This window comes from Mirounga leonina, unplaced genomic scaffold (genome assembly GCF_011800145.1).
Source record: "Mirounga leonina isolate KUSES-001 unplaced genomic scaffold, KU_Mleo_1.0 Mir_53, whole genome shotgun sequence".
Taxonomy (NCBI): domain Eukaryota; kingdom Metazoa; phylum Chordata; class Mammalia; order Carnivora; family Phocidae; genus Mirounga; species Mirounga leonina.
Genome location: NW_023270807.1, coordinates 79,227,050 through 79,240,030, shown reverse-complemented (window position 1 = coordinate 79,240,030; position 12,981 = coordinate 79,227,050). Strand labels below are relative to the sequence as shown.

General features: G+C 38.8%; 1 protein-coding gene across 5 annotated transcripts in view; it reads right to left on the bottom strand.

The window, feature by feature from the left end:
- Positions 1 to 5,125: 5,125 nt before the first annotated feature.
- TRMT11 (tRNA methyltransferase 11 homolog) overlaps positions 5,126 to 12,981 on the bottom strand; it is a 55,065-nt gene continuing 47,209 nt past the window's right edge. For 2 of the 5 annotated variants that reach the window (XM_034990535.1, XM_034990538.1), the window contains one exon: positions 5,126 to 5,695. In XM_034990535.1, coding sequence (XP_034846426.1) covers positions 5,564 to 5,695 — 132 coding nt within the window. In that variant the 3' untranslated portion in view covers positions 5,126 to 5,563. Of the gene's footprint in view, positions 9,028 to 12,981 lie in introns of all 5 variants that reach the window. The other 3 variants (XR_004676527.1, XM_034990537.1, XM_034990536.1) reach the window with 3 other exon arrangements.

Here is a 12,981-nt window from a genome sequence, read left to right as displayed (position 1 = left end):
AAAAGGTATAATACCATTGTCATATCAAATGGCCCAAAAAGCCAAACACTTGACACAGATTACTTTCAAGGGCTAAAGTAGTGTGGCTGGAGTCAACTGATTGGACTGGAACAGCAACACTGTAACCTGAGAAAGTGTCAACAACAGTGATGCACAACCAATAGCTCTCTGAGTGGGGCAAAGATCCGAAGTAATCAATCTGCCAGGAGCACGCTGGACAACACCCCATGCAGAGTGGTCTCCTAAACCGCAAGGCAACCAGGTCAACTTTTGGCAGGAGTCACAAGTCTGGTAGCTCTGCATCAGAAATACTGTCCTTCATTTTGTGTCCTGTCTATAATGGTGGATGTGCCGCTGTGTTTGAGACAATGACGGGTCCAGGCAACAGTGAGAGCAATTTGGCGGATGCCAGCTCAATTGTTTTATTCTAGTTGGTCTCATCAGAGAATGACCTAGACCGTTCTGTCAGCAGCCACAATCTGTGTCCACTATTTGTAGCCCCTAAGGAGGGTGTCTTTAATCTGCCAATCTCTAATTTTCCAAGCGACAGACCAAACCATAGGTCACACTAGTAGTAGCCTAAGAGTCGATAAAAATATAACAAGGCTCAGCAAGGAGGGTATTGGCTGGAGCTATGAGAATAGCTTTGCGTTCTGCCCGCGACCTGGCCAACCACCTCCATTCCCATTGCTGATATCTGGCACTGAGAGAAACAGCCATAGCAGCCCTCTGAAGACCACTGGGCTATCGTATAGCCAATCCACAGAGAAAGAGGCAGAGTTGAAGGAATCTCCTAAATGCAACAACCTAAATGTATTTTTAAAGCCCCGAAATGTAACCTTTATGAACCAAAGATGCCATTGAGCCAGTGCCTTTGTCTTGGGCAACGGTATGAGAGATAAAGTTTGCCCCAAGTAGCTGCCACTTTTTCATGTTAATCCAAGTTGCCACTGGGGTGAAGCCAGCTGCACTTTTGAATATACCAATTCCATCTGACAAATGAGGCTTGTTGGGCCCTTCTCACCTTGACAGTTATGAGTCTGTTTCATCTCCTCCACAATGGAAACAGGAGGTCGGATGGCTCAGGTGTTCAACTTTGGCAAAAGCACAGTAGTTTGCTAATAGTTTTTACAGAAGGGGGAGCCGTGGGCAAAGGAGGTGGAGACACTCTATCTTTCAGTGGTGTGCCCACATCCCCAGAAAGGCAGTCTAGGGTGCAGAGTGTCGGTACCTCCTTAAATATACAGAAATGCAAGATATCTATGGAGAATTGTTTCCCCATAGGTGTAAGTTGTAGAAAAATAAGATAATGCAAAAAAAGAAAGTTTCGATGTTTGTGCTGGCAGCACTCAGACTTGTGTGAGATACTCCAGCCATGATTTACAAATAAATAAATACATATTTAAGGAGCTTTCACAGATTTCTAAAGCTTACCAATACTGGTTTTGATCATCTGATCCACCTCACAAACTTATAACACATTAGATAAAATATTTGTACAGTCCATCAAAACCCAACTCAAGCACCATTTAGAGGTTTCAATTCTAATTTTCTCCACAGCCTTTTTTTTTTTTTTCCTCTTAATTTGACTAACTTCACACATAAGCCCCGCTAATCTTCACCGCTGGATGTTAGACAAAATAAGAGTTCTTCCAATAAGCCCTCAGGAGAGAGTCAGGAAGGCTTGATTAAAGGAGAGATTTTAAAGGCGTAGAGGTCAAAGCAGATTCCTTTTTAAGCAATTCAGTTTGGCATCACTGCAATATTATCTTAGTAAGAACATTCAAATTCTAGGACAAAAATACACTGAGTACCTCCTAATATCCCAAGAAATAAGGCTGGCAGTTACAGAAAGTGAGCCTGGCTTATCTTAACATTCATCTATTAAGCTCCATTTTGTTCCATGACCCAGGCTTCTTAAGAAACTGCCATGACAATTTAGCCTCCATTCCCCTAAGAGCCTGTCTTCAATGGCTTATGAAGGAAGGGGTAAGAGCCAAATTCCAGGTTGGTCTCAGTTATGTCTAAACGTCAATTTGCTTATTCCACACAGTGAAACATATGAACATCCTGAGGCAGGCCTCTGTTAAGGAAATAGGGTCAGGTTCCCTAGTAAGCTTTTTCACCCCAAAGGATAGACAGGAATGTGCTGTCTCTATGATTCTATGGCTAGATAGAATCACAGATATGTTTATCATTCCATTATAATTCTTTACACTCTAGACCTTATGTTCTCAAACCACTCTGTTTTAGAGAAGATCTCAATGTTTTAGTAAAGTACAAACATCATCAGTCTAGTGTTATTGTGTCCATGTGTATGTTCTGGATTAAGGCATTTTTTTTTTGTTTGGATTACAAACCACACTACTTGATAAATATCTGAGAAAAATGGGAGTGGGTGAGCTGGAAATGAAAGTAGACTTCACTTATTCTATGAATACAATCCTTCTAAGAATAAAGATTCTTACAAGTGTTTAGTTTTCTAAATAACTTTATAATGGAGCAAAACCATGCTCTTGTAAAAAGAGCCAAAGTCCTTATTCTGCTATAATTTATTCCCTTTTGGTCAAACAGGAAAATCAACAATGAAGTCATCAATTTTCTCAGCAACACCCACCTCCATTTCCACCCCTATACTCCATTAATGACTTTATTTACTTATGCCCTGCTTTAGCTACAAAGAATTTTTTTTTTCTAGTAGAACCATTAACATCAGCTTACTTCCACTGTGCTTTTTTAGGGAGACTAAAATGGTGTAGAAAGATCATTTCCCAAAAAAATGTCACATTCAATTTCCAACACATAAACATTATATTTAATTCCATATTTCTTTGGATTATCAATACCTGATAATACTTCCAGCATAGGATGTCAGCAGTTCTCCTAACTCAAAACAACTGAGGCCTTTGATTCAAGAGCCAGATTTGCTTATATTGGCATCTAGATAATACAACCTTAATATCTAATTTCCTGATGCTTTAAAAAAAAAAAAGTCAAACCCCTGCTTCTTTAATTTAATTATAAGAGTATAAAACATATTACCTCAAAAGCTGTTTCTAAGTCTCAAACTTCTAAAGCACATTTTTCATCCAATAATATAAACACATTCACTACAATGCATCTGGTATGTTAACTCATACTCGACTGTCCCAACAAACTTGAAATAAGGTTCTTTCTAGTTGTAATCACCATTTTTCTTAAATATGAAGGGAATCTCAAATTTTAAGTGAGTTTTCTCCACAAGGAAATAGTGGTAACACTGACTTACCTCCCAGAATTTAAAGAGTTTGAAATGTTTTATTGCTCAATCTTTGTATTTAAAGAATTAGTCATAAGGAAGTTAGTGGTGAGCTGGCCAAAACCTGGGTCACCATGGGCGGGAAGTGGCTGAGAAACTTGTAGCAGGTTTTAATTTTTTTTTTTTTTTTAATCTGCTGGCCACTCTGGCTAAACACACCAAAGACCATCCACTCCACTATTTCCTCTCAGCTATCATAGCAAAAACAAATCCCCACCAGAATGGATAGGAAAAAAGTTACTTCTGATGAAACACCAAGGTACCCATCTGGATTTTATGGGTATTTAATATATGCCAGAAACAAAATGATAGATTTTGTCATATTATATACATGAAATAGGCCAGCTAACAGACCACCTAGGGTTCACACAGATTATACTATAAATTCATACTACAGGACTATCCAAAAGGCAGGCACTTTGCTAGGGGATACTCTCCTGGTAAGTGCATGAGGAACACACATACAACCATAACACTCTGGAAATGATCTGCTATAACTTATACAGAAAGTAATAAGATCCTGATGCCAGAAAATGAAGTCTTTTTTTTAGAATAAGAGGAGTTGAGACCTCTGCTCTAAAACAAAAATTGGTTGAAAGTGACCAGGTTTCCTTTTCACTTCTGAGTACCAATATATAACTACTCAAAATAACTACACACATTTACACTCTGAGCCTACCTAGTGATAGTTCAAGAATAGGAGACTGAACATGATGATAGAGATGATGAAGAATTAAAAATCAGAAGACCTCAGCTGGTAGTAATAAGAAATAATGTGAAATATTTTTTTAAATATTAGATAATTTTTAAGGACAAAGTGACTAAAATTAACGTTGTAACTTTTCCAGAACTATTTGGACTAATTTTTGTGATAAGCAAAAAACAAAACAGGGCAAGGCTAAAATCTCATATTCCAAATTTAGTCAGCTACAGAGTTGCAAACTCACCCTCCATATAACCTCAGAAAATTTTAAATAAGATGGTTTAATAACAGAAATACTGAAAATAAATTATGCTTGAATACTTTTAGCTTTCCCCCAGTGTACCACAAATCACATCCAGAAACCCAAACAAAACAATCACTGAAATGTTTGAGATCAGCTGCTGAGATGCAGGGTTGCAGGACAAGAAAAGGAGAGAGAACTACGCAGATAGCTTCCTCTCTCTCTCTCTCTCTCTCTCTCTCTCTCCTCTCTCTCTGCTTGGGCAGGTCTTTTGGAAGTCTTAAGCCATGCAGATTCAAATTGGAAGTCCATAAAAGCCAGCAGTAACACTAAAATAATAATAATAGCATAAATAAAAATAGGCTATGGTTAGAAGGAGAGGATCCGTTTACTGCCACCCTGCTGAGGTACATTTGACCACCGAGGGCAGGAAAGCTATTAGCATCCTGAATTAATGGGTAGAGTGGTTTTCAAACAAGATATTTTCATGATGGACACAATGTAGACTCAGCAAAGTTTCTCCTTCAAGAAAAATATAGCTTCTATTTCAAAGAGCTCTGATTAGGCTTAATACCGTTAGGGAACCATCAAGGACTTGTGTTGTTGTTACTGCTCTTAACTATCGGTTACTTTCTAAACCAAAAATTGTGGGTAGTTAACTTGACCGACAGTCAATGTCTAGGAATGCAGCAGCAAGTCCAAGGTACAGCCGAGCTTCAGATGTGGACAGGCCTCAAGGAGTTGGGGAGCTTTTCAGGTTGCCAGGTCCTCGCCTTTCTCCTCCTTACCATTATCACTGTCATTACATACTAGTCTGGAATTTATAAATAAAAGTCCATTTCCTTTATCACCTCCCCCCTGAAAAGCAGCGAATACAACACAGTTTTAGGAATCCTCAGTAAGCTTTATTAGCACTATAAATCAATTACAATCAGAAACCAAATAAATGAACCTACTGAATGAATAAATTCTTAACCATGGTTAGTTCACTGCTTATAACGTATCGACAGGTATCTGTTTTAAAAGTCAATAATATCAGTTCCCCTTGCAAATTAATTACCAAAAATATAACTGTTTTCAATTTCCATAATACTTGAAAGTACAAATATAAATTAAATAAGGTTCCAAAGACCACATACAACAAAATAATCTATAAAACAAAGCTAATTGTAAAAGAATTGTTCAATTTACTTTGGAGCATTTATTTCGTTATATAAAATTATTTAAAAGAGTATATGTTATCTGTATCATACATGGAAGTTCACATCCAGATGTCTTTTCTGTTAAATCCTTACTCTTTCCATTGTCAAAATCTTAATTTTCACTCTTGGCTAGATTTCTCTTCCTTGGCAATTCTTTTTGTAACGCCACTGAAATATTTCTCACGGAAGGAATTATGACCTTGGTACGGGAGAAAGTGATCACTTAACAGATGTGAATACTGGTCCCGGTTCTGGTTGGTTGGAAAATATAGAAAACAAAGATGTTTGAGTTATTTCTTTAGTTAGCTGGAAACCAAAGCAGTCATTTACTTTAAGCAAAATCCCGCCCTCTGGTGCATGTTTGTTTTTCTTCATTATCTGAATTAGAAATACACCACTGCTCTATATCTGTATCATGCTTGAGTATCCAAAAGTGTTTTCATCTGCTTCACCTCGTGTGATTCACACAACAATCCTCTGCACAGAGAGAACAAATATTTTTTGCTGGGAAAACAGAGATCCAGAAAGGGCAAAGAGAACCAACCTGGGCAACACAAGTCGAGACAACAACATGCATCTTCAGATTCACAGTTTAGCACAAACCGAAATCACCTGTAACTGTAAGAATCATCACACAAGGAAGCTTCTACTCCAAAGATATTTAACAAGTGATTGCATTTGTATGATGTTATACAGACAAAACTGTTTGGAGGTATATCCATATTCAGTTCATGAAATAAAATATTCCTGGCAACTTTAAGTAACCAGAGTAGATGAAGAGGCTAAACAAGTGATTTCCACTTTAGACATTAAGAGACAGGGAAGGACTAGGGCTCAGACTGATGTTCGGCACTGGAAATATAAATCTGAGTTAGAATGTTCTACTTCACCTTAGAAAATTGACGGCTAATCAGCTTCTCATCCAATTTCACTAGCCATCGCAAAGTGTGAAAATAAATCTAATCAGAAATAAAATCTCACTTCCTACATACTTCTGTAAATTCAGATTCTACTGTACGTAAATTGATGTGATTTTGAGAACAAATGTAAAGACAATTAGAAAATACAAAGTCTAATTTTTTATCCTGGTTTCAGCATCAAAATGGTATCTACAAATATTATCTCGAATACAACAATCTTCAAAATATTTTTTACATTTTTCCTTATTCCTGTATGAGATGAGTATCTTTGTCCTTTTCCTCATATCTAATACTTAATAAAAGCCCAGGTGTAGCCAAAATAAAATTACGTTGACTGATCTGTTTATTCAGAAACTATTTTGCCAGTTTAAAAAAAAAAAAAAAAATCACACAAAACCCAAATTATTAAACCTGCCCAGATTTCCTGATTCATTACAAAAAAAGAAAAAAGGCCTTCCTTGTGGCCCCCTTCTGCCATTCCGTGCTGCGGGCTGCGTTCCATTTCACTTATCCATAGGATTCTACCTTCCGTTCCTAGGAATTTTGTTGGTTCATCTCTCTTGCTCTCTCTGCTGTGAAGGCTTCGTTCTCTTGTGAGTTTATTATCTTTTTCATGGTCTCAGGAAGAACAAAGGACAACCTGCGTTGTCAGCCCACCACCTCGGACTGGAACCCCTTTCCCATACTCCTGCTGTGCCTGCTAGCTCCTCATTTGATGAGTACCTCAGCAAGCTCAGTAAGGGAATTAATGAAAAGAAAAATACTACCCTAGAGACTGTAAGAAGTAACAACATCCATTTTCTTGGCACAAGGAGAAAAACTACCATGCCTGAGCACTTTAACTATATGACCCAATAACAGGTATAGGGCTACATACATACCAGGCACTGTTCCAGTACTTTATATACATGGACTCATTCAACCCTTACAATGACAGTTTAAGAACAGCACTATAATTGTCTCCACTTTACAGATGAGGAAACTGAGGCACAGAAAGGTTAACTAACTTGTCCACGGTCACACAACTCTTGAGTAAAAAAGCCAAGATACAAATACATCTCCAGAGACTGAGCTCTTAACCTTCATGCCGTATTGCTTCTTACAATCACGCCATTAAAAAAATAAACCATGAGAATAAAGGTAGAGTATTGAATCTAAAAAGTACTACCTAAATTTTATGACACTAAGTGTATTATATACTCCTGCAAACACATGAAAACATGCCAATGGTTACTAACTTCAGGCTATATAATTTCCAAAAGATAAAAGATAAATCTTATCTGATCAACCTGTAGGTATATGATTAAAGAATACCAAGTGAAAGATGGCATTTACTAGGTATTTATTATGGGCCAAAAACTATACAAATGTTTTAGGGAAACTCATCAGCTCTAAGAGATAAGTACACTACTAGCGTCCCTTACAGATGAGGAATTAAAGAGTACAGGCCCAAGAGAGCACAGCTGGTGAGTGACAGAGCCAGGATTTAAACACAGGCCTATTTGGCCCCTGATACCATACTCTTAACTGCAACTAATGAGGGTTTCTCCACAAGAGCTTTTTCCTCAACTCAAGGAGTATCTCTGGGGATCCAGGTAATAAACTAAGGCTTTGATAGCTGAGCTGCCTACCCACAAAGCAACAGAACTGGATCAGAAGTACTATTAACTTCGTTCTAGCAACTAGGAGGATTATTTCAATGACACAAAACTTTTATACCAGGAGGACATCGAGGGAGCCACAAGGATGCCTGAGGGATACCATAATCCTAGGAGTACCGTCGACTTCAGAGGAGGACTCCAGTCTGGTCCACATCTCAGGACTGTTCCTGGGACAGCAGCAATATCGAACAATCCAGCATTTAACCTTGGCTTGCGCATTTCAACTGCACCAGAAGTCTGACTGAAGAGTCAGCCGAAAGGAAGGGATATGCCATCGTCTGTTCCTCCAGGTATTCTAACTTCGGTCCTTATACCAAATAAGATCTCCAGAAAACGTGTCCACTTCCTGAGCTACGTTAGCTTAATCCTGGCAGAAATGTCGTTACTCGGTTATATTTTAGAGCTCTGTCCAGATGCCGACATCGCTCCTGCTGCTCCACTTCTCCTCACAGCTCCGTGCCTCATGCTCCACCTCGTCATCGAAATCAGAAGCCTGGGTCAAATGCCTCGCCCTTTTCCTCTCACATGGAGTCAGACCTCAAATCTTCCATTCTGCATCCTAAATGTCTCAAATCCACTTCTCTTCGCCCACAATGCCGGTACTAGAGTTTCAGCTTCCGTGTCTCTCCTTGCCTTCTTCCCCTAAATGGCCAGTTGCCATGCCTTCAGTGGCTCCCTCTCCAGTCTATTTTCCTTGCTGAGACCAAACTCAACTTGTTCAAATGCAAATCTAACATGCCAGCATTGATGGCTAAAATCCAAATGGGTTCAAACTCTCCCCAATTCTGAGGCTTTCCCCTTACTGTCTGGGAGTTAGATTTAACTGCACATCAGTTTGCTGAATGTCCTCTCCGTTTCCTCTCCCACACAGGAGGAATCACAACATGAGGTCCTTCCCAGCTCTGCCTTCTGTCTTCTCTTCTCCCTGTGCCGCTTCCAGGCCATGCATGATCACCTCTATCTCGAAATGCACTGTGGACTACTTCAGGGAATGTTCTGGAGCTGCAGTGGTGAAGAAGAGAAGAGAGATTCCAGCATGCAGGCTTAGAGTAAGACAGCTGAGGACGGGCTGGAGACCGACTCAGGCTCAGTTGCTAGTGGGTCTAGACCACCTATGCTGCCAATACACAGCTCACCCGGGGAAGCAGAGGTAGGATACAAAAGCTGAAACACAATGGGAGATAGGCTTCCTCATAGACCAAAGAGACAGCTTAACAAAATAGCTTGTCTTTGACCTAAAGGACATAAAGAGGACAAACTGGTGATAAAAAGCAGAGAATATGATGATCAGAGTAAGAGACTGGAAATGAACAGCAGGAGCCTGGAAAACCCAAAAGTAATAATTAAGACCTATGCTAAAAATGGTTATCAAGAAAACATGTACTACCGGGGCACCTGGGTGGCTCAGTCAGTTAAGTGTCTGCCTTCGGCTAGGTCATGATCCTGGCATCCTGAGATCGAGCCCCGCGTCGTGCTCCCTGCTCGGTAGGGAGTCTGCTTCTCCCTCTCCCTCTGCCTTTCCACCCTGTTCATGCTCTCTCTATTGCGCTCTCTCTCAAATAAATAAAACCTTAATAAAAAGAAAAAGAAAACATGTACTACTATGGTATATTTATCTGAGTAGTTCAGACCTCAAGACTTCCTCAGAATAGACTAAAAGCAAGATAAGCCCCTACCAGACCAAGTGTTCAGTGGTACAGGGATCTAGAGGCAGAGAAATATATGCTCCTGGAAAAAGTTAGGAAAGGCTATAACCTTAGAGACGCAACCTCTGGGAGGAAAAACATTCCTATTTTATCCATCTCTCAGGGAGTACAGAATAATCAGTGTGAGGTATGTATTTGGGTCCTGTGCTGGAATGCCTTCTTCTACAAGGCTGATTATGAAGTAAGACATTCATAACAAAAACTCCTGGAAAACCTAAAAGCTCCAAATCTCTTGTGCAGTCAGAGATCTGGCAAGAGCTGCTCCATTACCTCGCAGCATTAAGTCCTGCTTCAGGGTAAGCAAGACACTCCAGGAATGTCAGCTACCAATTTCATCTAAGTGGAAACATCATGGTTCATAAAATGTTCCACATGAAACATTACTATTATCTGTAGTCTATCAAACATTATTACATACATGCCATACATGTAAATATCATACACCTATGAACAATACGCATTTAAAATATACCCCTTCCATATGAAATCTACTATTTGCAACTGTTCAGAATTTATGTTACCTTGATGCTGAAGAAAATGGCAAACTTGATAACTTTTTCTTTTTTCTCTCTTTCATCCTATCTTCAGTTTATCAGGGCTCACACTTGAGATGATGATATTCAACTCTACATATTTTTCATCACCTTTTCATGACTCCTCTCTATTCACATTCCCTGCCCATCTCAACCAAGAATATCTGCAGATTTTTTTTTCCAACTCCATATCTCAAAGACCAAAGTGTTTACCTAAAAGGAGAAGAGTATCCTCAAGCAACATAACCCTTGATGTCCCTCATTACTCAAGCTTGCCCCAGTGTTTGACTGCTGGTTTCCTTAACACTTTCAAATCTATCACTATCAGTCATTGTATCATCTATGTATCCTAAGACCTGAGTTCTGCCAATTTCTAGTAAGCAAGAAAATATTTCATGGAAAATAAACACACACAAAGAATTAGGAAATGCCCAGAGAGTAAACTATGGCAATGAATGATTACAGACTATCCCAAATTTCATAGCCACCAGTTAAATTTTGGAGCATGTTAGTAGTTAAGGAGCTATGAATAAAATATTAAGATTATTGATTATACTATTTCTTAGACACTTGCCACTTAAAAAATTTTATTACTGAAGTATAGTGAATATACAGTGTTATATTAGTTTCAGGTGTACAACACAGTGATTCAATAATTTTATACATTACTCAATGCTCACCACAATAAGTGTCTATCACCATCAGTCACCACACACGACAGTATTATTGACTATACTCCCTGTGCTGCACATATCTTCATTGCCATCACCCATTTATTTTATAACTGGAAGTTTGTACCTCTTAATCCCCTTTACCTATTTTGCTCATCCCCCCCTACCCACCCACTTCCCCTCTGGTAACCACCAGTTTGTTCTCTGTATTTAAGAGTCAGTTTGTTTGTTCACTTGTTTTTTAGATTCCACAGCTAAGTGAAATCATATAGTGTTTACCTTTCTCTGATTTCACTTAGCATAATACCCTCTAGGTCCAACCATATTGTCACAAATGGCAAAAAAAAAAAAAAAAAAAAAAGCATCCTTTTTTATGGCTGCATAGTATTTCCTTGTATATATACACCAGATCTTCTTTATTCATTCATCGATTGCTGGACTCTTGGGTTGTTTCTATGTCTAGGCAATTGTGAATAATGCTGCAATAAACATAGGGTTGCATATATCTTTTCGAATTCATGTTTTTGATCTCTTTGGGTAAATATCCAGTAGAGGAATTACTGGATCATATGGTATTCCTATTTTTAATTTTGTGAGGAAAATTACTGTTTTCCATACTGTTTTCCACAGTGGTTGCACCAATTTACATTCCCACCAACAGGGTTCCTGTTTCTCCACATCCTTGCCAACATTTGCTACTTCTTGTCATTTTGATACTAGCCATTCTGACTGGTGTGAGGTGACATCTCATTGTGGTTTTGATTTGTATTTCCCTGATGATTAGTGATGTTGAGTATCTCTTCATGTGTCTGTGGGCCATCTGCATGTCTTCTTTGGAAAATGTCTATTCAGGTCCTCTGTCCATTTTTTAATCAGGTTGCTTTTTTTCTGGTGTTGAGCTTTGTAAGTTCTTTACATATTTTGGATATGAACCCCTTATTGAACATACCATTTTTTTTTTTTTTTAAAGATTTTATTTATTTATTTGAGAGAGAGAATGAGAGACGGAGAGCATGAGAGGGAGGAGCGTCAGAGGGAGAAGCAGACTCCCTGCCGAGCAGGGAGCCCGATGCGGGACTCGATCCTGGGACTCCAGGATCATGACCTGAGCCGAAGGCAGTCGCTTAACCAACTGAGCCACCCAGGTGCCCCCATACCATTTTTTTATAACAGAGTTTCTTCAGGAAAATTTGTATTAGCCTCAGATGGCTATATAATGGAATTATACTGCTTTCAAACCTATCACTTAACCTCATTAGATAAACAGCATAAATGTGACAAGAAATAACGAGTTCTGATTCAAGAAAGCAACTTATATTTACAACTATGTGTTTTACAAAGGTCAATTATATTCTGCATCTTTTCCTAGCAGATCATTATGTAAATTTTGCAGGTAAGGAAATGGAAACTGAACAAGTTTAAGTAATCTGCCACAGATCACACAGCCAATAAGTAGCATTTGCAGAATTATGGCCTAGATCAGACTTTGAAACCCATGCTTTTTCCACCAAACTTCTTTTTTTTGTAGAAATTATATCGAAACAATAGTTAAAGAGTTAACTTCCCACATGATAAATTATTTGGTCATTCAAAATGGAGTTTGACAGAGGACATTCCTCATAGAACAGCAACATTATGGTAGCACATATTTCTGATCCAAGCTTTTAGACAGAACCCCTTTAACCACTGTCCCACCCAGCCAATTTCCTGTCCTATCAGTACTGCTAATTCTAAACATAAACCACTTGAGGAATTTTAACACATTTGCCAAAGAAACCAAAGGAAGTCTTACAATTGGTAGTGTACTTTTATGTGTACACTGCCCTCTGCTGGCTGAAGTAGATAAATCCTTCTTTATGGTATTTCCTGATGTGGGTTAATGATCGTTTAAAGGACAGCTGACTACATCTGACAGTCAGTCCCTCACTGTTTTTGAGTCCTGTTTGCTGTAAACATATCTAGAGGCAAAGAGCACCAGCATGGGCAGGATGGCCATCTTCCTTCAGGAAACATTAGCACTTATTTACACCATTTCATTTTTTAAAG